The 24,573-nt window shown below is 45.7% G+C and overlaps 1 protein-coding gene across 1 annotated transcript in view; it reads right to left on the bottom strand.

Annotated features, from left to right (window-relative positions):
• The window catches only part of GPNMB (glycoprotein nmb), a 60,228-nt gene extending 49,196 nt beyond the window's left edge, over positions 1-11,032 (bottom strand). Inside the window, exon 1 of the mRNA XM_029589079.1 lies at positions 10,854-11,032. Coding sequence (XP_029444939.1) covers positions 10,854-10,929 — 76 coding nt within the window. The 5' untranslated portion in view covers positions 10,930-11,032. The remainder of the gene's footprint in view (positions 1-10,853) is intronic.
• Between the last annotated feature and the right edge of the window lie 13,541 nt (positions 11,033-24,573).

Below are 24,573 nucleotides of genomic sequence, written 5' to 3'. Positions count from 1 at the left end.
GATGTGATGCTTGTTTACGAACTTCGGTATAGAAAACCAATAAATAAATAATAAATAAACCTAAAGAAGTGTTATTGAGTATGTGCTGACAAATGTAACCCACACTTCACCCTCTGGTACCAGAGGAGCCATGAAGATGGGATAAATTCATGGAGTAACGACCAGAGGAACAAAACCAGCTGTAGTCATCTCTACGATGTGTGTATGCATGTCTGTCTCTCTCTCTGTCCAGGGACAGAAAGAGGGAATGGAGGCACACGTGGACCCATCACAATGGATCAGCTTTTCAGTGATTTTTGAAACGAAACAACCCATCTGTTGTGGCGGGAGCCTGTGGTGGCTCTCACACACCTGCAGCTGGACAGAGCCTCCTGCCACAACAGGTGTGTCAGGCAGTACCAAGTCACTGGGACCCTGATCCATTGTGGTCTGGACTTGGTTATAAATTCAGGGCAGCAGTATGCAGTCTCTCATTAGTACATGGTTTAGTGAACAGGAGATGTGATCCATGCCCTGTGTTGTGTCCGTCAGTCGCAGGCGGCTGTGACCGCTCTGCCTTACCTCTTTTTCTCCTCTCTCTCTTTCTTTGGGCAAGATGGCTGCCTCCGGTGCAGAGTGCCGAGGGCCTCGGTATTTCCAGACCAGCATGGGCGCCCCACCCGCCATGCTCACTCCCGTGGCCTCCTACCGGTAGGGCGCAAGCGCTCACATCTCCGATGCTCAAATACACGTCATGGTGGGAACCTCAGGGGCGGCCCCACCGCATGACATCAGTACCTCCGGGTATATCTAGCCTCCGCTTCCGCTACCAATTTGACAGGCCGATACAGTACAGTGCGCGCCGACGGAGCGCACTGTTAGCCTGCTCTTGGATGCGCGTTTTCCCTTACCCCTTATTCAGTAAGGGGTGGAAAACGTGCGTCCAACCCGCAGCACCTAATAGTGCCCTCAACATGCAAATGCATGTTGATGGCCCTATTAGGTATTCCCGCGCGATACAGAAAGTAAAATGTGCAGCCAAGCCGCACATTTTACTTTAACAAACTAGCGCCTACCCAAAAGGTAGGCGCTAGTTTCTGCCGGCACCGGGAAAGTACATCCCTCTGACTTAATATCATGGCGATATTAAGTCGGAGGTCCCGAAGGGTAGAAAAAGTAAAAAAAAAGAAAAGAAAAAAATTTTTTAAATGGGCTGGCGGCTGTCGGGCCGAAAACCGGACGCTCAATTTTGCCGGCGTCCGGTTTCCGAGCACTTGGCTGTCAGCGGGCTCGAGAACAGACGCCGGCAAAATTGAGCGTCGGCTGTCAAACCCGCTGACAGCCGCCGCTCCGGGCTAAAAGGAGGCGCTAGGGACGCGCTAGCGTCCCTAGCGCCTCTTTTAGCCCGTTTCTACTGCCAGGCCTCATTTGCATACTGAATCGCGTGCACCGGCGAGTGGCCGGTGCGCACGCCGGGAGAGCGGGCGTTCCTCCACTCTCCCGTGGACTTTACTGAATCGGCCTGTTAGTTAGCAAAGACTTCGCTTCTCTACTCTGCCTGCTCTAAGCTGCACGCTTAGACACCCGCTCCTCAGGGATCTCTCACTTCCAACTTCCCTTCGGGGACCTCACTAACCAAGACAACCACTCCTCAAGGGTCTTTCCCTCTATTCATTCCCAGGATATTGCACCATAGGCCCTCGAGGAGCGAGTACCCTATCTACTTCATATCCTGCACCACGGATCTCCGGTCCCACCATTCTACCATCAGGAAGATGCCTTCACTCTGTGAGTACCTCTACGATCGTGCGCTCCAACTCACCCACCAGCCACGGTGTTACCCACACTGCAGGCTCCTGCCTATCGTGAACATCTGGGTGAGACTATACTTCTGAGCCTGTTGAGCATATTGGCACCTTGTGGATCAGTGCCTTACCTTCCTGCTTCACCATCTATTTACAGCAGTACAATAAAAACTCTATCCATTCTGTGTCTGCTATCTGTGTCAGCCTATTGTAGTGGTTCCCCACGGGGCTCCTCCCCGTGGGCAGAGCCATCTCCATTGTGACCAAGGGTCCACAATGCCTCAAACACAACACCCTGCTTGGCTCATTAAAAAATATTGGGATCCTGTTGATCCAATAATGACAGCTTTTGAACAAGTGGTCCATCATCATTCCAAAATCTTGGAAGCAGGCAACAAAAGCCATTTTTATAATTTATTTTACCAAGAAAGGAAGCAAGCCTATCATACATGGTTATCGGACAAGTCTTTAGTAATAAAACCTGCAGAGAAAGGGGAAGGCACTGTTATTCAAGGCCAGTAAGAAGGAGAGGATCGAGATAGGTCAATAGTTGTTCATGTCCTTGGTTTTTCATGGAGAAACCTTTTTTATAAAGTTGGAAGCTAAAATAATGAAAGCCATTTTGGATTCTAAATTTATCATGCAGGTTCAGAGTTATGAAACTGTAAAACTCATGCTTGTCATCTCTACTCTTCATCTTTACCTTGTTGAAATCTCTTAGGCCTCATCTAGCTGGTTTAAAAGCAGGGAGCAGTACTGTGAGGAGTGGGCGGGAATTATCATTTTGGCTTTCCCACTCCATACTTAGCTTAGCCCTCTGCTGCATCTCCTCTCCACCACCCCCCCCCCCCCCCCCCATAGAGATGCCACTGATGATTATAGACACAGTAACAGAAAGATATTTTTCCTGAACATGTAGAATCAAACAGTTCACAAGATCTCACCAAGCACTTACAAGAAATTCCTTCAAGTTTTAGACAATGTTATTAATCAAAATTGCCCAGATAATAATTCAACTGGAAAACCATTGAGTAACCATATAGAAAAACATTTTTAGTCAGTTTAAGAACTACAGGGATGTTATAGAGCAGTGGTGTGCAAAGTTGAGAGCCCAGTGGACAGCATCCTGCCAAAAAACTGAAGAAAACCCATTCGTCCATCATTCTTTCGCTGCCTACCTCGGAGGCAGGAGCAGCAGCGCGCAGGCTGACAGTGCAGGATCGCAGTGAGTGGGCACTCCTTGCCCCTGCACCTATTCCTCCTCCCCCATACCCCAGCACACACTTCTCGTTTACAAAAGGGAGCGGATGTCATAGAGTGAGGAAGAGGAACAGCCATAGGGACCGAGGTGTACACGATCACCGTGTCCCTGTGCCGGCAGCTGGTGTGCGTCTGCTCTGAGCTGCCTTCTGCGGCAGGGGAGTGGCTAATCCCAAAGTTTCAGAGAGCTAGGAGGTGGCGGGAACCCGAGAAGGGAGAGGAGGGAGAGAAAAGGACCTGAAAAGGGGGGGGGGCAAAATGGGGAGGATGAGAGGCACCTGGAAGGGGGAGGTTGCCGCATGTGTGCTAAACATAATTGATAGGGAAGGGGGAGGACTGTAAATCAGAAAAATGACAAAATATTTAAGAAAAGGCAAGTAAAGGTTTTGGAAAATTTTCATTCTTTTTCAGGAATTCCAGGACAAACACCAATGAGCTGCAAGTTTTTAATGAGCTTAATGATGTACTTAGTTTATATTCCTAATTTTAATGTCATTGGTGGAAAAATAAAAGAATATATATATTTATTTTTTTTTAACTGAATTTTAGCCCGCACAATCCAGTGTACTTGGCTGGTTATAACGTGACATACATACTAATACCTTAAGGTAGTGATATATCAGGATGCTCCCTGCTATTGCAAAAATAACATTCTCCCTTTATTCCCTGCTGGATTCTTCAAATTATCAAGGCGCCTCTTTCATGGCGCTGTTGTCTCCACCTTTGATCTCATTTCCAGGTCTCCGACCTTTGCTCTCCCACTATAAAGGTCTTACATTTTCACACTGTTTTTGGAATAAAAATGGTGTGCATTTCTTTTTTTCTTTGAATAAACAATGTATTAGCATTTTACACGGAAAGGAAACATGCATTCCATACAAGGATATCGGTTGTAACATAACAACTCTCAACTTGTCATAACCTTGCCTTATTTTCCCCCTCCCCCTATGCACACCATATCCTCCGCTGTCTTAGGGTCATGCGCATAGTCAACCATAGCTATTTTGTAAGTAAATATGATAGAGGGGGAGGTCATCTATAGACCTAGTATCCTTTTAGCGATCTTTATAGAAAGGAAGGAGAGTTTCTTTCATTGTACTTCTCATGCTTTAACGTCAACTCTATTGCATTTCTTATTGTACCCAACGATATCTGGGTTTTTTTCTAATTCTCCGAGTCCACTCTTCAGCTGTTCATGCTACCATCGCATTTCTTGGTGTGCTGCCTGCATCGGGGGCACAGGCACGTAGGGCACTTGCCCAGGGCCCAAAGGCTTAAGGGAGCCTGGACTGGTCAGCAGTGGTGCCAAAATGCTGCTCTTTTGCACTGCAGATCACCCAGTGGGGCCAGAGCAGCGGTGGGGAGGGGAGGGGGGGATGGCACGAGTGCAGAATGCCACTCCTGCTGGAAGCGAGTGGGGGGGGGGGGGGGGGCTCATACCGCACGAGGAAGGCACAGCAGAGCTGTTTTGTGCAGCCCTCGGCCGCCACTGCCAGGAAGAGCCTGCCGCTTCCCTTGAGCCCGTGTGGGAGAGCCGGCACTGCCACAAGGGGCAGGGAAGTGAAGCGGCCGGACTAGAGGGCGAGCTTGACCCCCACTGAAAGGACTTGGCCACAGGCGGGAGGAGGGGAGGGAGAGAGCCACTTTGCAGCTGGGTCCGGGCATAGGGCAAGGGAGTTGGAAAGCTGCTGCCAAGTGCTATGGGGAATATTAGTGGGGAGCAGGTGACCCAGGATGCGATTATGCCAGGGGGCATGAGGAGGGAGATGATGAATGTGATTATGCCAGGGCAATGGGTGGGGGAGGAAAGAATATGATTATGCCAGTTTATTATATGTATCAGATTTATTGCCTCATTAATACCACCACAAATTCTATTTCGTTAACATTAATGCAACCTAGCTATAGAGGCCAATGTACGTGTGTTCACACGTTTGTGGTGGTGGTGGTGTGGGGAGGTTAAACTGTATTTACATTACAGTGAGCGGGGGGACGGCTCCAATGTGCTTGTTTGCGTAGGACCCAGTAAAGGATTAATCCTGCCCTGGCAGCACGGCAGTGCCCTGATGTACCAAGATTCAAGATTCGACAAGGCGGGAATAGCCAAATAGGAGTTTTCCAACCCTTCTAAACATCATTTCCTCCTCAGACATTAAATATGAATTGGAACAAAAAGAGAGACCTTCCTGAGTTTGTGGGGCGCACTACAGCTGCTCTTATGCAGTGAAATTCTGCTGTTCTTACATTTTTAATCGAGGGGACACTCGTTTCTATGCAGAAAATATCTGCATAGAAACCTGAAAGTCTGGATAAAGGGCTTTTCTTTCAGCATTAGAAGATTTCTAGGTTGCACAAAAGACAGAGCTTGATTCCTTTTTTTTTTCTTTATTTTGCTGGACAGGTATCTGTGTAGATAATAAAAGAGGTTATCCACAGCACTTTGCAGCTAAAATGGAAATTAATTAAGAATCTTTTGGCAATGGCAGAAAGGTACAAAAAAAGTAAAGGTCAGGCAGCGCCAAAATAACATCAATAAAGAACTTTAATAAGGAAAAATCCCAAGAGAATCCAGTTTTTCAGATTCTTTGGGAATGCCTGGCCTTTGATCGCATGAGAGCGTTGGGCACCAGAAGCAGCAGGAGCTTCCACATAGTGAGTGACGGCATGCTGGAGAAGGAGCTGGCAGCTGAGGGAGGTGGATAGGTAGAGAAAGGTGAAGTCTGGTGTCTGCAGTGGGGATAGCGTTGCCAACTTTTCCATAGACCAGGACTGGACACTTGAGGACCGGGTGGGGGAATGATACCCTCTCATTTGCATAAATTTTAGATCCTGCCAGTGAACTGCCTAAACAGTGTATCTATGTATCTGCAGAACCACTGGGAGCTGAGGGCTGTGCTGTGCTGTCCAATCACAGCATGGGAAAGGAGGCAGGGATACAGCACAGCTCTCCAGAAAGATAGGCTCCTACCTGTCTTTCTCTTCCTCTAACTAAGAGGCTGTGGGGAAAAAGGAGGATCCTCCTGCAAAACTGGACAGTTGGTGTCCACTGGACACCAACTGTACACTGTACAGAATGCCTGAAAACCTGACTGTCCGGTCCAAAACTGGACAGTTGGCAATGCTAAATGGGGAGAGAGGGGTTGGGGAGAGGAGGAGGCTGTCTGGGGAGGGAGATGAGGTCAATGGCGGCTGGTTAGTGGGTGAGGTTGGCAGGGAAATGAGACAGGAAGAGCCTGGTCACTGGAATGGGTGTATGGAAGGAACAGCAGTTGGGTAGGGCGTGGAGGAGGCGAACGGACGAAAAGAAGGCGAAGGGGGCAGCAGCAGAGTTGGTGGAAGCACTAGGTGAACTAGGCCTGGGCCTAGGGCGCCGAGCATTAGGGGGCGCCGAGCAGTGGTATACCGAGGGGAGGTCAGGGGGAGCCAATGCGGCCCCCGGTGGACCTCATCCCACTGGCGGCTGAGCAATGAACTACCGCTTTGCTGTGCTGTGTGCCGGATACACACAGCAAGAAGATTGGCAGGGCTGTGGTGGCGCTCATGTCACCACGGCCCGAAGAAAAAGGTCGCGTCCAAACCTGTAGGTGCTCCTCTTCCTTCCTGCCCGTGCGGCCCTGGAAGAAAACATTGCCGGAGCCGCGCGCAGAAGAGGAGCAGCATTTATAGTCATCCGTGAATCTCAAGTCGCAGAGGGCTGAGAAGAGGAAGAGGCCCGGTAGAAGGGCCGCTGCAACAGATCCACACTGCGGACGGCCAGAGAAGATCAGGGCCGCTGCAGAACCCATCCTGCGGCAACCCGTGAAGAGGAGGTCCAGAGGCAAGAGAGAGTCTGAGGGCCTGTAGAGTGTGTGTGTGTGTATGTACGAGATGAGTTGAGAGACTGTGTGTGGGAGTGAGGACCTGAATGTTTGCAGAGTCAGCATGAGAGCCTCTGTGTGTGTGTGTGAGAGAGACAGCATGTGACAGTGAGAGCTTGTGTGTATGAATGATTGTATGAGAGAGCGCATGTGACAGTGAGAGCCTGTGCTTGAGCAAGACAGCATGTGGGAGTGAGACACAGCCTGTGTGTGAGAGTCAGACAGCATGTGCCAGTGAGAGACTGTGTGTATGAATGATTGTATGAGAGAGAGCATGTGAGAGTGAGAGCCTGTGTGTGTGTGAGAGAGAGAAAGCATGTGAGAATGAGAATCTGACTGTATGTTTGAGGAAAGAAGATAGAGAGAAAAGAAATAGAAAAAAGACAGTATAAAAGGAATTGGCAAAAAAATAAGAAAGGGAAGGTGGAACAAAAAAGCCTGTGATCAACCGATTAGAAAACTAAGATCAGACAGCAAAGGTAAAAAAAAATAAAAAATAAAAATTACTTTTTACTGATTGGCACATGTAATCTTTGGTAATGTGCAAGAGTAGCACTTTCTCTAGGCGGATCTCACAATGTAGGAGATCAGCATGGAGGAAGTGGAAACCCACAGGGCCTGCACAGAGGAGGCAGCAGAATGGGCTTCAGTGCCAGTAGCAGCAATCAGCGCCTCCCCAATAGCCATGCGGCATCAGTGACAGTGGCAGCAGAGGAATGAGAGAGGTTCTGAGGTTGCTGGCAAAAGAAAGAGAGGGGGGTCTGCCTTTAGTGTGTGCATGTGTATGAATGGGAGTCTACCTGGGGTGTATGTGTGTGAATGCATGGGTGCCTGCCTGAGGGTGTTTCTGTGTATGAGAATGAATGGGTGTCTTCCTGGGGTTTGTATGTGTGAGAATAAGTGCCTGCGGGAATGAATTGGTGCCTGCCTGGGGGTCTATGTGTGTGAGAATGAATGTATGCATGCCTGGGGGATGGGGAGAGAGTGGTGTAAAAATGACTGAGAGCTTGCCTGGGTGCGTGTGTTTGTGTGTATGTGAGGGAGCCAGTGAGAGTGAGAGCATGAGTGTGTATGAGAAAATCCAGGGGAGTAAGAGTTTGTGTGGGGGGTGGTGGAGGGGGAGAGAGTGTCTTAGAGCCTGAGAGTATGTTAGTGTCTGTGAGAGTGGGTATAAGAGTATGAATGTGTATGTATGTGACAGTGTATGTGTGAGAGAGAATAGCCATGTGAGTATGTGTGAGAGAGAGAGAGGATAACCTCCTAATCCTCGACAATATCAGGGTGACTGGAAATCAAGAGCTCCCACATATGGATAGCAGGGGCTTTTTAAAATCCTTATTAGTTTTAATTATTGGGTGTTATTTGATATATGTGCTGTTTTGAAATAATTTATTGGTGTTTGGGAAATTGTAAAAAATGTATATGATTTTAATTAATAGAAATTCTATTTATCAGTAGTTTTAAAATATTATTTTATTAATTTGCTTTTACTATTATAACTGATGCTTTATGTTTCTTGATTTTATTTATTTTATGAGGAATGGTGGTTCTGTTTTCCCATTGTTAATACACAGAGTCTGGCTTCTTGGGGTTTCCATTTCAGTTTTTGTCTAATTTGTGCTCCTTTATTTTGAATTCTGTATTTGGTGAGGGTCTGTCTCTGCTCTGTGTATGTGACCATGATGAGAGATTCTGCTAGCATATAGTGTCTCTATAGGGATCTATAGCAATCGGGTTTGTTTTGTTTCCTCAGTAGGTGGTGTATTGGTATTCTAGGACCCAATGTAATATTTACCCTTGCTTTTTCACAGGTAGGGTTATTGTTGTTTGAGTCCTTGGTGTTATTACTGTTATGTTACGATGGGATTGCAGTATAGATTTTGAGTGCCTTTTTTGTGGGGTTTTGTGTTAGTTCACAATGTGCCTGGCAGTGGAAGGTGTCTGTGCTGCTGTTACTGTGAGGTGACACCAGAATTTGAAAATATCTTTTACTGTAAGGGAAGGCTCGCCTAGGGCACCAAATCCCCTTGCACCGGCCCTGGGCAGCAGCAATTCATGGAGCAGAAGACTTGGGAAGGAAGAGGGAAAGGAAGAAAGGGCGGGGAGGGGAGGTTCGAGAGAATGCAGGGAAGGTAGAGGAGGTGAGCGTAAAGGATGAAAAGTAAAAGAGAACCAAATGGAGAAAAGAAAGAAAATTTTTTAAAAAGTTATTCTGACCTATGCAACACAGCAAACTATTTAATACAGCGTTTAAAGCGCGGGTTTTCAATGACATTGACTGTGTACACCTTTATAATGTAGAGTCATGTGCACCTTTAAACAGATACTGCTGCAGAATCTGTCACTGAGCTGCTGCAGGAAGTGGGGAGCCTTGACAATTCGTTTCCTCTCCCTCCCAGTAACCACTTCAGCCCTCTCTTTCATGACCAAGTTTCTCAAAATTAACATAAACATATTTTAAAAACCCAGGTTTGAGACGCCATTTGATATTATGGCTGCTAGTGCCATATGTTTGTTTAGGTGTAGCCACATCTCTCTGTACTGTGCAATGCAAGCTCCTACTGGTTAACAAAAAACCAGAAGAGCAAACAAAAGCATCAAATAATGATTTACATAACTATCAGTAATTTTATATTTACTCATTGGTTTCTAAAGAATACTGAAACTAAAATCACAAATGTCCACCCTCTTGGGTCTTCATATAGAAGAGCGCCCTGGGGCATTCACAACCAAGCACTTATAAAACAGTGACCCGAAGAAATGTAACTCCTTTTTTATAGTTTTAATACAACAGAATATGGATTTGACGTAGGATTTGCACCTTGGTTTTCAAAGCATTAAAAAAACCCCAACCTAAAAATGAACTACAGATCAATGCACCCAAGAAAGTGAGCATTAATAATATCTAAGTTATGGGTTTGGAAACCGGACTATAATGCTAGTTCCTGACGGTTAACAGGAAAGCTGAGGAGAAAAGGCAAGGAATATCGCAAAATGAAAAAAAGAAAGAAGTTTGATGGCCCCAGACCTTAGCAATGACCAAGCATGAATTAATAATACAAAAAAAAACAAAACAGTTAAAAATTATAAAAGCAATTCCCTGGGGAAACTGCAGGGGGCGAGGGAGCCTTCGGGTGCACATGCACCGGGTGCAGAGAGAGAGCGAGCGCGCGCGCCAAGGCCTGCCAGCGTCACAGCTGGGCGGGGGGGGGGAGACCCAAGCATCCTCCAATGCAAGCTCAGGGCGCTGCAGCCCCAAAGGAGCAACAGGAAACTGCAGAGCCCACAAAAACAAAACCACATTTGATGAAATAAATATTGGAAACGTCTGGGATGAGGAAAGATATTTGAATAACTTTTTTTTTTTTAAGGCACTGCTGCTTCATTTCGTGCCTCACACAAAGTTCCCACAGAACCAACTTTTGTCTCCTAGTCCTAACCTGTACCTTGAGAAGTGCTGCTACGGTTTTCTATAACGCGATGTGGTTTCCCTGTGACCCGTGCTCCCGTCGCTTCCGATGCCTGACATGTGGAGCGCGAGGAGCATCACACGCGCAGCAGATCCGCCAAGATCGACAACCTGTACAACAAACTCCGATCAACACAAGCTAAGCTAGGGGCTTACCTGTAAAGCACCTCCAGGAGGGGAAAGCAAACCCGAGCACATGGAAACCGTGAGAACCACAGCAAATGCAAAGCGGGATACATCTGACATTTCCAGTTTGACACTTTTTAAACAGCTACGAACTTCTTAGCGCTGTTAAAAGCCCCCTCTAAACTGAAGGGTCTTTTCCAACAGACACAAACATGGGAGAAAACCTTTCGCGGGCAGGCTCGGTGCCCACAGACCAAGGCTCATGCTCAGCTTCTGTAAGCCACTACTCGCTAGGCTTCTGGAAGGGTTGGCACTAGTACGGCGCTAGCATGCAGGACTGGGAGGAGAGGCACTCACGCTTGTGAGCTTGCACGCCTGAGAGCTGCAGGGTCAGCAGCAGCAGCAGTGGGGAGAGGCTGCAAACCTTCCTCATGATGCAGGGAAAGCTCTCCTGGACTTCCGTGGGTGGCAGGCAGTAATCAGAAACCCACTGGCTGCCCCCCTCCTCTTCCTCCTTTAAATAAGGCGGCTTCAGGGCTCATCATGTGATGGGTTTAAGCAGGGTCTGCGTGTCCAGCCCCCTCCCTGCTCATGTGCTTCTGACTCAGCCATCTCAAAAGCAAGATTGACTTTTTTTTTTTTTTTTTTACACCCCTTGAAACAATTTTCCCTTTAGGCATTTGCTGCGGCAAATTCTTTCCCTTTCTCATTTTAGGTCAGAGCTTGAGATTCTACAGATGTCTAATAAAGTTGTTTATCTATGCCTTTCATCTATAGAGGATCCTAACACACAAATTATTTTCACACTTAGCCAATAAGCAAGCATGCATTCATTTCTGAAGTAAATTGCCTGGTAGCACATTCCTAGCATCTAAAGTACATGGAAGCTTCCCAGGGTATAAATAACTGGTATTGTTGCAGCCACTTAAAACTACACCCGGGAAGACAAAGTACTATTGTAAAGCACCTCCGGCTGGAGTCCCTCCCGCTTTGGTGTTGGGGGCGAGGGAGAGAAGGTAAGCAGGGGGTAGGGACTCATGATGTTTCCTTGAGGGTGCACTCCTGAAAAGCCCTCTTTCCTGCCGGGTTTATAGTGTGCTTGACTATACCTCAGCCAGACTCCCAGGCCTAGGGAGGAAAAGCAGGGATAAAGCTTGGAAATGTCCTTTACAAAGAGGGCTGTTGCAAAAACCTCTGTAATAAAAGATCCTGAAAATAGTTTAACGGTGTTATTATACTAAGAAGATAAGAATTAGAAGTCGGCTAGCAATAAACGATATAACATATTGTTGAGATCTTACAAGTAGTTTTTAAACAGTACATCAATAAAAGGCTTTTTTATGTATATGTAATTTAAACGTCACCATATTTAAATATGTTTTTCTTTTAGCATAGAATACCCTGAAACACTATAATGAAACACTATAAACAATTATATTCCTTTTTTCTTTAGGACTTTAGGCTGAAATCTGCTATTAGATACCTATTGTCTCTATATTTCTCTTTACTATTCTGTGACTGTATTTACAGTTTGTATTATAAGAAATTGATTCTTTGTGTTATGTTTCTCTTTACAAGCATTTCTTGTACAGAGTCCATTGAGGTAAGTATCCTTTTTATGTGTGTGCTTTCCTCTCAGCCTCTCTCTCTCTCTCTCTTTTTATTTTTTGGTTGCTTAGCTATTTAATTCACAAAACACTGTTAGTTTGGCCAGACCTAGTGTGTGTTTCTTTAATGTGGTTGCGTGCACTTATCTCTGATCCTTTTGACTGGTCAAAGCTCCTGTGTGATGTCCCCGGTCTGGTGGCAGTGGGTGTCAATCTTCCTTCTTCAGTGTTCTCTTCTCCAGGGTTACCTGCTCCCTAACTGTACAAAATCAATAATAAAGCTTAACTTGCTAACAGCGAGACTCTTCTGCAGACTAGGAGTTTCCTAATGAGGTGTCTGACAGCTTATTGAACTAATTTCTAACTATGAAAAATAAAAGGATAAGCAAAACATTCCCTGTCTTATCCTCACTCCATCTCACAATCTATTACACTTCTTTCTATTACGAACATGTGTAGACAATCCCATGTTCCTGTTCAGTTCTCTTACAATTAACGAATCCTGTCCCCTTACCTTGGCACAGGGAACCAGGAGTAACCTTCGGTCAAAACCACTTTTGCCACTTCCAGCCCTCTCAGATACACAATAATACAGGTATACCAAGTCTTGTAGATGTTCCCCTTAAGTGATGGTTGGTTCTTCCAAGTTTTACCAGGAGTCTGGCAGAGCTGGTGAACGGTGCTTCTGCTCAAGTTTCCCACATGAAAATTGTCTCCCCAAAGCATTTCCTGACTCTGATGTCATCACCAGAAAAATAGAACCAGTTTAAAAGTTCTTAAATTTCATCTCCCAGCCTCTTCAGTACCCTGGTACAGGTGCCTGCTAGGGATGTGAATCGTTTTTGAACGATTAAAATTATCGTCAGATAATTTTAAAATCATCCTAAATCGTTAGAGTGCACGATACAATACAAATGCCCCCGATTTATCGTCAGGGGCATTTGTATTGTATCGTTAAATAGGGCACGGGAATTATTTGGGGGAGGGCGGGAAAACCGGCACACCAAAACAACCCCTAAACCCACCCGACCCTTTAAAACCAATTCCTTACCCTCCCCCACCCTCCCCCACCCTCTCGAACCCCCCCCCCAAAATGTTAAATTACCTGGTGGTCCAGTGGGGGGGGGGGTCCCGGCGTGATCTCCCGCTCTCGGGCCATCGGCGCCATTTTGGCTGCCACTAATTAAAATGGCACCGATGGCCCGATAAAAAAAAACAACCCACCCGACCCTTTAAATCGACCCCCCTTAGCCTCCCCCACCCTCCTGATCCTTTTTTTTTAGGGAGGCCCGCGCCGCTAAAAAAACCCAACCCACCCGACCCTTTAAATCGACCCCACCCTCCTGACCCCCCCAAAACCTTTTAAAATTACCTGGTGGTCCAGGGGGCCCTCGGGGGGCCTCGGGGAGAGATCCAGGGGGGCCTCGGGGAGAGGAGAGATCCAGGGGGGCCTCGGGGAGAGATTTCCCGTTCCTAGGCATACTATACTCTATAATAGGGGCTGATGAGTAAAGATGGCCGGCGACATCTTTAAAGATGGCGCCAGCCATCCAGTGCTTCTATCATGTGACAGGGGCCAGCCAATGGCACGGATACCCTGTCACATGGTAAGGGCAAAGGGGCATCGGCGCCATTCATTTTTAGAACAGCTGATGCCTGGGAATGGGAAATCTCTCCCCGAGGCCCCCCTGGATCTCTCCTCTCCCCGAGGCCCCCCGAGGCCCCCCTGGACCACCAGGTAATTTTAAAAGGTTTTGGGGGGGTCGGGAGGGTGGGGTCGATTTAAAGGGTCAGGTGGGGTTTTTTTTTTAGCGGCGCAGGCTTCCCTAAAAAAAAAATTAGCGATGTGAATTGGAATCGGAAACTATTCCAATTCACATATCTTAACGATCAGATTTCCCCCCCCCCCCAGCCGAATCTGATCGTTAAGACGATCTGGCACACGATTCACATCTCTAGTGCCTGCTACCTCTATTTAATTTTTACATTTTTGTATAATAGCTATGCTGTACAAGAAAGTCCCTGGGAGCTGGTCACTTTTCTCCTCTGGTATCCTTTCATTAGGAATTTTACCTCTATCAGTCATGAAGCTATTCCTCATGCTTCTGTGGTTGTCATAGCAGCCCTCAATTCAGTGAGCCACCCTCAATACCATATCTGCAGCAGTTAGTAAAATCTGGCTTGGATTTCCATGCACACTGGAGCCCTTACACAAGAGTTTCTCCTGGCCACAAAAATTTGCCCAACCACATTTTTAACAGATGATGGGGGTTTGCACAGGGTACTCCATCACTTACATTGCCCCATTCCTTCATTTTAATTATTGCCCCTGAGGGGGACAAGGGCAACCCAATTCTGGATTTTCCCTATCTCCCTAAACACAGCAGCAGGGGCTTTCCCAGAGCCCCTTCCTGCTATGCATATCCCCTCTTCATAGCCAGCGTATGCGGTATGCAACTCATGCAACTACACAAAGCACTGTGACTAAGGGAGCGCTGCAATGGGATAGCAAATTTTAAATATCAGATTGGGTGCAGCTGTCAGCTGAGTGATCCCTTGCTACCACCCACCTCCCCACCACCTCAGCAGCAGGAGTTGCATTTAAGCGACCATCAGATCCTGCTGCCGCAGGGTTTGATCTTTCAGTAACAGCTGTGAGATCAGCCCCACGTAGCAGGAGATGATATTGATTAAACACAACTCTTGCTGTCACTTACTGCCCAGGCCAAAAAGAAAAATGTAAAAGGCCCAGCAGCCACAAGTAGAGTCCATTCCACTGGTGGCTGAAGGAGGGAGCCCAGCAGGCAGCTGTGGAGCCCATCTCATGGTGGCCAAAGGAAAAGAGGACCCGCAGCCACCAGTAGAGCCCATCTCACAGGCGGCTGAAAAAGAGGCTTATTGGAGAATGGGAAGCCTTAAGCCCATGTGTATGTGTGTGTGTATGTGTGAGAGAGAGACAGAGCCTGCTTGTGTGTGGGTGAGAAAGACAGAGCCTGCCTGCATGTGTGTATAAGAGAGACAGAGCCTGCCTGTGTGTGTGAGGTGTGAGAGAGACAGAGTGTGCATGAATGTGTGTGTAAGAGACAGAGCTTGCATGTGTGTGTGTGTGTGCTTGTATGTGTGAGACAGAGCCTGTATGAGGATTTATGTTTGTGTGAGAGAGGGAGAGCCTGAGAGACTGTGTGTGAGTGTGTGAGAGTGAAAGACAGAGCCTACATGTATGTGTATGTGTGTGAGAGTGCCTATTTGTCACATATAGGCTATTACATGCATGCACACACAAATAGGCTCTCACTAACATAGTGTGTGTGTGTGTGAGAGCATGATCTTGTGAGAATGAACATGTAAGTGTGTATGTATGTGAGAGAGAGCCTGTGTGCATGTGTGCATATGAGCCTGCGAATCACACATAGGCTCTCACATGCACACACACACATGCAAATAAGCTCATACACAGGCTCACACACACGTATTGTGTTTGTGTATGAGAGTGTGTATGTGGGTGAGTATAAGAACCTATGTGTATGTATGAAAGAATGAACAAGTGTAAATGTGTGTGTGTGTGTGTGTGTGTGTGTGTGTGTGTGAGAGAGAGAGAGAGAGAGGATAAAGTTTGTGCAGTCCTCCGCCTTCAAACCATGACAATCTCAGGGTGACTGGAAATCAAAAGATCCCAGATATGGAGAGCAGGAGATTTTTAAAATCCTTATTATTTTTAATTCTTGGGGGTTATTTGATGTTTCTGATGATTTGAAATATTTAATGGTGTTTTGGGAAATTTATAATATGATTTTAATTATTGGATGTTCTGTTCATCAGATGTTTTGAAGTATTTCTTCTTTTTAATAGTATGGGATTACAATTATGATTCCTGATTTATATTTCTTGATTTTATTGTTTGATACTTTATGAGGAATGGTGATGTTTCTGTTTTTCCATTGTCACACTATATACAATGTGGCTTGTGATTTCAGTTCAGTTTTTATCTGCACAATTCTGTTTATGCTTTATGGACTCTTTATTCTGCATTTGTCTCCAACAGCTAACTGACATCTGTAGGTATATTTTGTATAATCTCTGAGGTCTTAAATCTCATCTGAATAAGATCTTGTATCCATTTTCTAAAATTGTTGATGGTTTAAAAAATAGTTTTGCTGGATGCCTAAACCGTCCCTGGTTTTCTTTATTGCACACAGGGCCCTGAGGAGTTGCCCCATCTCAAGGAAGACATAGTGGAACTAGAAAAGGTGCAAAAGAGAGTGACAACAATGATAAAGGAGATAGAACATCTCTACTATGATGAGAGGCTGAAGAGCAGGCTAGGGCTCTTCAGCTTGGAAAAAAGACAGCTGAGAGGGGACATGATAGAAAAATGAGTGGAGTGGAATGAGTGAATAAAAGATGGTTATTTACCCTTTCAAATAATACTAAAACAAAGGGTCACTTCATGAAACTAACAACCAAAAGATTCAAAACAGACTGTAGAAAGTACTTTTTCAAGCAATGGAATCTGTTGCCAGAGGACCTGCTCAAGGCGATTTGCATAGCGGAGTTTAAAAGAGCTTTGCGGTTCGGGGGTCCAAGATGGCAGCGTAGCAAGACGGACTAGTGCATCGCTCCTGCCCGAGGCTGTTTACCTCGAGAACCCATGCCGCATTCAGCACGGAAGCACAGAGCTAGAGACGCACTTAGCTTCGGAAGCACTCCTAGTGTCCCCTGTGGTAGGACCCATGGATGCCCATGTCCGGTGTGGATCTATAGCCGGAGAGGGAAGCTCGCTGACCGGCAGACGGGGGGAAGCAGAGCCCGAAGCCGGTATAGAGCTACTGACATCTTTTTCCCCAGCAGTGAGGTCGCCGCCTGTTAACCCCGCCGAGAGAAGAATGCTCCAAAGACGAGGAGACCAGGGGATGCCTGAATGTCTTACCCCCAGTGGGTCTCTACCGGAGCCCATGCAGCTGGGGCAGGAAGACTCGGCCCAATATAAGATCTTCGGGCTAATGGTAAAAACCCTGTTGGAGCTGCTGTGCTGGAGACTGGGGAGGTAACAACAGAGACCCTGGGGCTTCAAGTTGCCGACCTTGTAAGGCCTCAACTTTACTCCTTAGAGACATTATGGCAAGCAATCAATACTGTGAATAAGAATACGATATTACAGCTTCATACTATAACAAATAATGTTAAAAAGCTTGAACAATGGTTGAATGATGTGGAGTATGAAGTTTTGAAATTGAAAGAGAAGGTGGATTCTGTTAAGGTAAATTTGGAGAGCAATATCAACATTCAACAAACGCTTATAAAAGAAAATCAACAATTGCAAATGAAGCTGGAGAATATGGAAAACCAGATGAGAGGGAGAAACCTGAGGTGTATAAACTTCCCTAAAATTGCATTCATTTCACCAAAAGATTTATGGAGAAGATACTTAATGGAGGTTTTGAAAATTCCAGAAGGTACCTTACCTATTATGGCGAAAGTATATTACATGCCTCCATTAAAGAAGAGAGAAATGGATAATGAAAATATACAAGTTTTAACACCAAAAGAATCCCCAAAATTGGTTATTTCTGCAGTACTAGAGCAAACAGAAGACAATATGGCATTACCTGCTATGTTAATAGTAACTTTCCTACTAGAGTCTGATGAAGAATGGATTTTTTAAAAATACTTTTCTCATAGATCTGAGGTTTTTTTAAATCAAAAGAGGAGACGACAATTTTTATTCTTGAAGCCTAGAGTTCTAGAATTAGGTTTATTATTTGCTTTAAAATTTCCATGTAAATGTTTAATAAAACATCAAGGTGTGTCATATTTGTTTTATCAGCCATCACAGTTGATTTCTTTTTTGGTTAATAAAGCAGGACCTCAGTTTAGTTCATCACTGGTCTCTGGTTAAGAGCTCATTTATCAGGTTGAGACCTCTAAAGAGTAGAATGATCCCATATCTTGTTATTATTGGATGTTTTTTTCTTTAAAATGTAATTATAATTGCATTTATAGTTATAGAAATATACTTTATACTTATTTGAAATGTTAATTTCTTCTGGATTGTGTAAATCTTGGGCCAGTTAATGGGCTTGATAGATATGTGGCATAACTGTGTAATAACTAATTGGAGTTTTATTTCCTTGTTAATTTGTGCTTACCACATGTATTTCCTTTTCAAGTGAATTTACTTGGAAAATAATTGTAAAAGTGATAAATAGAAAATAAAAAAAATAAAAATAAAAGAGCTTTTCACAAGTTCCTGGAGGAAAAAACTGCATAACACATTATTAGCCAGGTATACTAAAGATAGTTATTCTATTTCTGAGAGTGAGTAAAAGGAATTAGACTATTTTATGGGATCTGCCAGGTACTTGTGACCTGGATTGGCCACTGTCTGAGACAGGATGCTGGGCTCAATGGAGCTTAATCTGATAATTCTTATGTTACTAATTATTATGCTTCATGTATGGTGGGAACGGCTAAAACTGGAATCATTCTTAAGTCAGCTAAGCAAAGTATGCCTAATGCTACACAAATGTTTCTGTAGTTGTTTGACTTCTGTCACGGCTGAGTGGAAGGGAAGCAGTCATCACTGTAGCAGGACAATAAAAATGCATTCAGAATTTCTAAGAGATTCCAAATACTCAATGATCCATTTTCCTGTTTTGCTAATGCTTATTGGAATATATTTTGCCATATGAGTAGAGGACATTCCCACCAGAAAATGAAAGCAGATATAGGATTACTGTGACTATGCTCCCCACCCACATCATAAGCCACTGAATCTACTGCACTGTCTCCGCCTTGGGTACATGGAACATTTTTGTTAGGTCTCCCAAAAGAAGGCACGTCTGACCTGACCAATAAACTGGTAGCACAATTATTAATAGCAGCAAGATGCACAATTGTGACATTTTGGAAAAAAACTGACCCTCCAGGGATCACAGTTTTGATCAAAAGAAGCTGGCAGGTATGTACCACAGACAAAATAACTAGTATTCTCCATTCCTGGACGAAAAGCCCATAAACAGTTATTAGCCAGGTAGACGTGGGAAAGCCATTGTTTATCCCTGGGAGTGAGATACAAGAATTGTATCTACTCTTTGGGATCTGCTGGGTACTTGTGACTTTGTTAGGCCACTGCCGGAGACAGGATACTGGGCTCGATGGACCTTTGGTCTGATCCACGATGGCATTTCTCATGTTTTTATGACTACCCAAGATAGAAGCTAAATATATTTGAAAGATGAGAGTGGAAATAGACAGTAAGGCTACTATGACAAGACTTGAACTCAGTAATGAACTGAAGAATGATGAGACCTAAATTAAGCAAATTTAGGGACAAGGGAAATAGGTAAAAAGAAGATACTACCAGGGGGTTAATGTTCTTTCCTTTTGATTGCAAGGTTTAACATAAATATATGTTCATTAGACGATGAGAAAAGTCACTGAACAATACATGGTCTGGGGAAACTGGTAGACTAGTTGGTAAAACTGGTAATTTAATTGCCACGCACGTGTTATAAAATCCTCTTACTTATGCATGTAAAAGCCAACTTACAGGGAGATAAATGCATCTAAATAACACAAGTAAAATCTATTCACGTATCCCTTTTAAATTTGAAGTACAAATATGCGGGTATATTATTTGCCAGCACATATCTGGCTAAATTCTGATTTATCCGATTAAGTAGCACGTTTGCTGCGACTTAGACAAATTTGAACTTATCCAAATAAGTAGCACTTTTATTTTTAGACTTATCCAGCAATCTTACATGTCCGGATAGCTCTATTTAGATGGCCGAGTAGCGCTTTTCAGACTTATCCGGCTAAGAGCTCCTATTTAGCCATATAAATCGGAACTTGTCCGGATAAGTGCTGCTACTTTTCCGGTTAAGTGCGAATTTGCGTGGCTCCTAGTTTTTATATTTCTGAGCATTTGTGCTCACGCATATTTTATAACCTGCGCATATCATATCCACGCAGGTTATAAAGTATCATGGACATGTGGCACTGAACACTGAGCAGAGTTCATCCATGTTTTGACATTTCGTTGTACTTACTGTTGAAAATGAATAAAAAAGATTTAACCATAAAATACAGTCGCAACTTTGCGTGCGCCCATATACACATGTAAATGGGTGCATGCAAGCAGTTTTGAAAGTTATCCTCATAAACTGCATCCATATAAACTCCCCCAATAATGGGTGGAGAGCAGAACCAAGGCGTTTTTCCTACAACTCACCACACCCAAATATATTCAAATTCTGGTGTCAGTAACAGCAACACAAATTTTCTCTACTTCCAGGCACATTGTGAAGTAATACAAACCCCTGCAAACATTGCATATCATAAGAGCAGTGACTCCAAGAACTCAAACAACAACATTATCCATAAAATATATTACAAAAGGTATTAGATCATTAAAGCACCTCCTACTGGATCTCTAGACAGCAAATATTTGATAGCAGAATACCTCACCTCTGTCTCGTATGCATAAAACAGAGACAGACCCTCACCAAATGCAAATTAGAAACATGCAGACAACAATTGAAATGGAAACCACAAGAAGTCAGATTGTGCATACAGTGCCACCCTGGAGAAACAGAAACACACTTCCCCCTCAGTCCCTGAGTTTTCACTCTTCTACTCTCTCCCCCAGTGCTTGCTCATCCAGCACCCAACCTGATCCCTGCTTACTCATCCAGCACCCAATCTCTCTTCCCCAGGCATTTTTCTCTCCCAGGCTCCTGTCCCAGTTCTTGCTTTCCTCCTCCCCTAATCTTCCAAATCCTACTTACTCCCGACTCAATTCCTGAGTTTCTGTACTCTCCATCCCCCAATCTCTCCCCCTCAACCCTAAGCTCACACTGTATCTCCCAAAGCCCATTCACCACCCCATCCCCTGCCCTCTCCTATCTAGGCATCCCTCCCATCCTCTTCAAGTCCCTGCTATCCCCCAATTCCTGAGTTCCCACCCCACACAATCAAAGCCCCTGGTCTCCCCTCCCCACCCGGGGCTGCTCTTTCTCCCCCTCCCACAAGATTCTACTTAATCATCCATTCCATGCTCCCCCCAACCAATCTGAATCTCCTTCCTCCTCAGGCTTCCCTCCTTCTCTTGTCCCCTAGCCAGCGGTTCTCAGCCGGTGTGTCGCGACACACCAGTGTATCGCCAAGCACAAGCGGGTGTGTCGCCACACTTGCCGGTCTCCCGCTGGTCCAGCTGTTCCCCCTGCCCCAGCAAAATGGAACTCTTCATCTGCCCGGGCTTAGAATGCTGATAGCCCGGGCGGAACGTGGTAGGAGAGATGGAGTCAGTGGCACCAACATGGTCTCTTTCTTCTGCCCAGTGACCCGAAAGAGGAAGTGGCGTGCAGCAGTAAGAAGAGACCATCAGGCCGATGCAATTAAACGTGCGGGAGAACCGGATCTCTGAGTTGAGCGCCCGCTCTCCCGATGCGTGTCCAGGCACCTCTCCCGGGCATGCGATTTTGTATTCAAATTAGGCCACGTGCTAATAAGGAGGCGGTGGCTGTCAGTGGGTTCGACAACCGGTGCTTAATTTTACCGGCGTCGGTTTTCGAACCCACTGACAGCCATGGGTTCAGAAAACAGACGCCAGCAAAATTGAGCGTCCATTTTCGAATCCTCCGATCGGCGGGCAGATATTTTTCTTTTGTATTTTTTTTTTGTATTTTTGGTGCCTCCGACTTAATATCACTATGATATTAAGTCGGAGGGTTTATAGAAAAGCAGTTTCTTCTGCTTTTCTGTACATTTTTCCCGGTGCTTTCAAGTTAACACCTGCCCTTGGCTAGGAGTTAATTTCTGAGAGTAAAATGTGCAGCTTCGTCACACATTTTACTTTCAGTATTCTGGGGGAATAACTAATAGGTTCATCAACATACATTTGCAAGTGATGAGCGCTATTAGCTTCGGGGGGAGTTGGCTGCACGTTTTCCACGTGCTATTACCCTTTATGGTATAAGGGGTATAAGGGGGTAATAATAGCGTGTCTAAAATGCGTGGCCAAATGGGGGCTAAACGGTGCGCTCAGCCGAGCGCACCGTTCTGTATCGACCTGCATGTTAGATAAAGTTGGGTCCAGAGTAGGCCAGAAGAAGAGCAGCAGTGCTGGACTGAAAAAGAGCAGTGCCGGCCCGAAGAAGAGCAGCGTCGGCCCGGAGCAAAATGAGGAGCAGTGTCAGCTCCTGCAGCCAATAGGACTCCTTTCTCGAAGCTGCGAGGACTGGAAGAGGAGGAGGTTGTTGATGCCACTAGTTCTGTGGGGAGAGAGAGATCAAGTGAGTGAGTGAGTGAGCATATGTGTTTTATTTATTTATTTAAATCTTTTCTATACCGTCGTTAAGAAGGATCCGTCACAACGGTTTACAATAGGGCACATAAAATAAGGATGCTGCGATACATTAATTTACACGCGTGCCGTAATGATTCGGTTTGAGATTATGTGTGTATGTGTATGTGTGAGACAGCATGTATGTAACTGTCAGGCCGATACAGTAAGGAGCGGTAGGAAGAGCTGCGTTAGTGCCGGGCGCACCCGCGGTTGCCGCACGCACAGTCCGGCTCACCTACCGCTCGATAATGTATTTAAATAGCTTGCAAATGCAAGCTGTGTCCAAGAAGCGTCCGTGAAGCGTTAGGCCCGCACAACCAATTTTACTGTATAGAGCGCTATACAGTATCCTGGGTGCGCGGGCCTAACGCTTCACGGACACGCTGGTATCTGTCATTTCAAATGACATTTGAAATGACAGGTACCAGGAAGTGGATTGTTCTCCTACATTCGGGATTGCCAGTCCTCTCTCCCCTCCTCCCGAAGCAAGGCGCGTAAAGCAGCCTTGCTTCGGGAGGAGGGGAGAGAGGACTGGCAGTGTAAAGCAACGAAGCGACTTACCCTTCTTGCAGACCCCCTCCGGAGATGGACATCGACGGAGACGGACATCGGCGGACCGTGGCTCTCCTGCCTCCCGGAGCTGCCGGCGAAGATGGATGCCTGCACGGGCGAAAGCGACCCCTGTGTGTGCAATTGGGCCGCTCAAGGCATGACGTCACATGCCGTGACGCCAAACATTGTGATGTCACGCCTTGAGCGGCCCAATTGCACGCACAGGGGCTGCTTTCGCCTGTGCAGGCATCCATCTTCGCTGGCAGCTCTGGGAGGCAGGGGAGCCGCGGTCTGTCTCCGCCGATGTCCGTCTCCGGAGGGGGGCTGCAAGAAGAGTAAGTCGCTTCGTTGCTTTACACTGCCAGTCCTCTCTCCCCTCCTCCCGAAGCAAGGCTGCTTTACGTGCCTTGCTTCGGGAGGAGGGGAGAGAGGACTGGCAATCCCGAGAGCGTAGGAGAACCATCCACTTCGTTGCTACTTTTTTTTTCGCTTTTTCGCTTTTTTCCGCTTTCGTTGCTTCGGGAGGAGGGGAGAGGACTGGGGCTGCCCCGGAGACCAGCACCCATGGACGCGGCCAGGGCAGGTGAGCGGGGGCTGGGGGAAAGTTTGCCGTCTACCCTTACCCCTGCCTCTAACACAGGGGTAAGGGTAGGCGGTAAGTTAGCAGGTTAAATGCACGGCAAAACAGCAGGTTAAAAAAGCGATAGTCGGGGCGTGCGTTACTGTATGGGAGGGAATAGCTAATTCGATCGTTTACATGTAATATACATGCCGCGGGCGGAAGGGGTTACCCGGTGATTTAAAGAGGCGATGAGAATGGGTTAAAGGGGCTAGTGTATCGCGGGTTGGACTAACGCGGCCGAAAAGTGAGTAGAAAGCAGGTTAGGAGCAGGGTAACCATGGCCGCACTTTACTGTATTGACCTGTGAGTGATTAAGAACCTGTTTATGTGATTGAGAGCCTGTCTTTGTGATTGAGAGTACGTATATGTAATTATGAACCTGTGTAAGTGAGAAAGAGCATGTGCATGTATGATTAAGAGCCTGTGTGTATAAGAGAGAGAGAGCATGAGTGTAATTGTGTAAGTGAGAGCGAGAGTTTGAGTGAGAGAGTTTGTGCTTGACTGAGAGAGGAGAATGTTGCAAGCAATACCCGCCCCCCCCCCCCCTCCCCTTCTAATTCACACAATCTTAGGGCACCTGAACGTTTCCAGGTATGGAGAGCTGAGCATTTTTTTATCCTTATTTTTAATTATTGGGTCTTTGTGACTGCTGTTTTGAAATATTTTATTGATGTCTGGAAATTTTTTATCTGAGATTTTAATTATTGGATATTTCAGTCATCAGCTGTTTCTAAATAATCTGTTCTTTTTGTTAGTATGGTTTTACTGCTACTGATTTTATATTTCTTGTTTTGTTTTATAAGGATGGGTGATGTTTCTTTTTTTTCCTTTGTTGCACTGCATACAGAGACTCTGTTGTTGCAGTTTCCAATTCAGTTTTTGTCTGCATGCTTCTAGTTATGCGTTTTGGTCTCTTTATTCTTTGTTAGGTGAGAGTCAGCACATGTG

The sequence above is a fragment of the Rhinatrema bivittatum genome, chromosome 2, assembly GCF_901001135.1.
Source record: "Rhinatrema bivittatum chromosome 2, aRhiBiv1.1, whole genome shotgun sequence".
In the NCBI taxonomy this organism is placed as follows: Eukaryota; Metazoa; Chordata; class Amphibia; order Gymnophiona; family Rhinatrematidae; genus Rhinatrema; species Rhinatrema bivittatum.
This window is presented reverse-complemented; position numbering and strand designations above follow the sequence as displayed.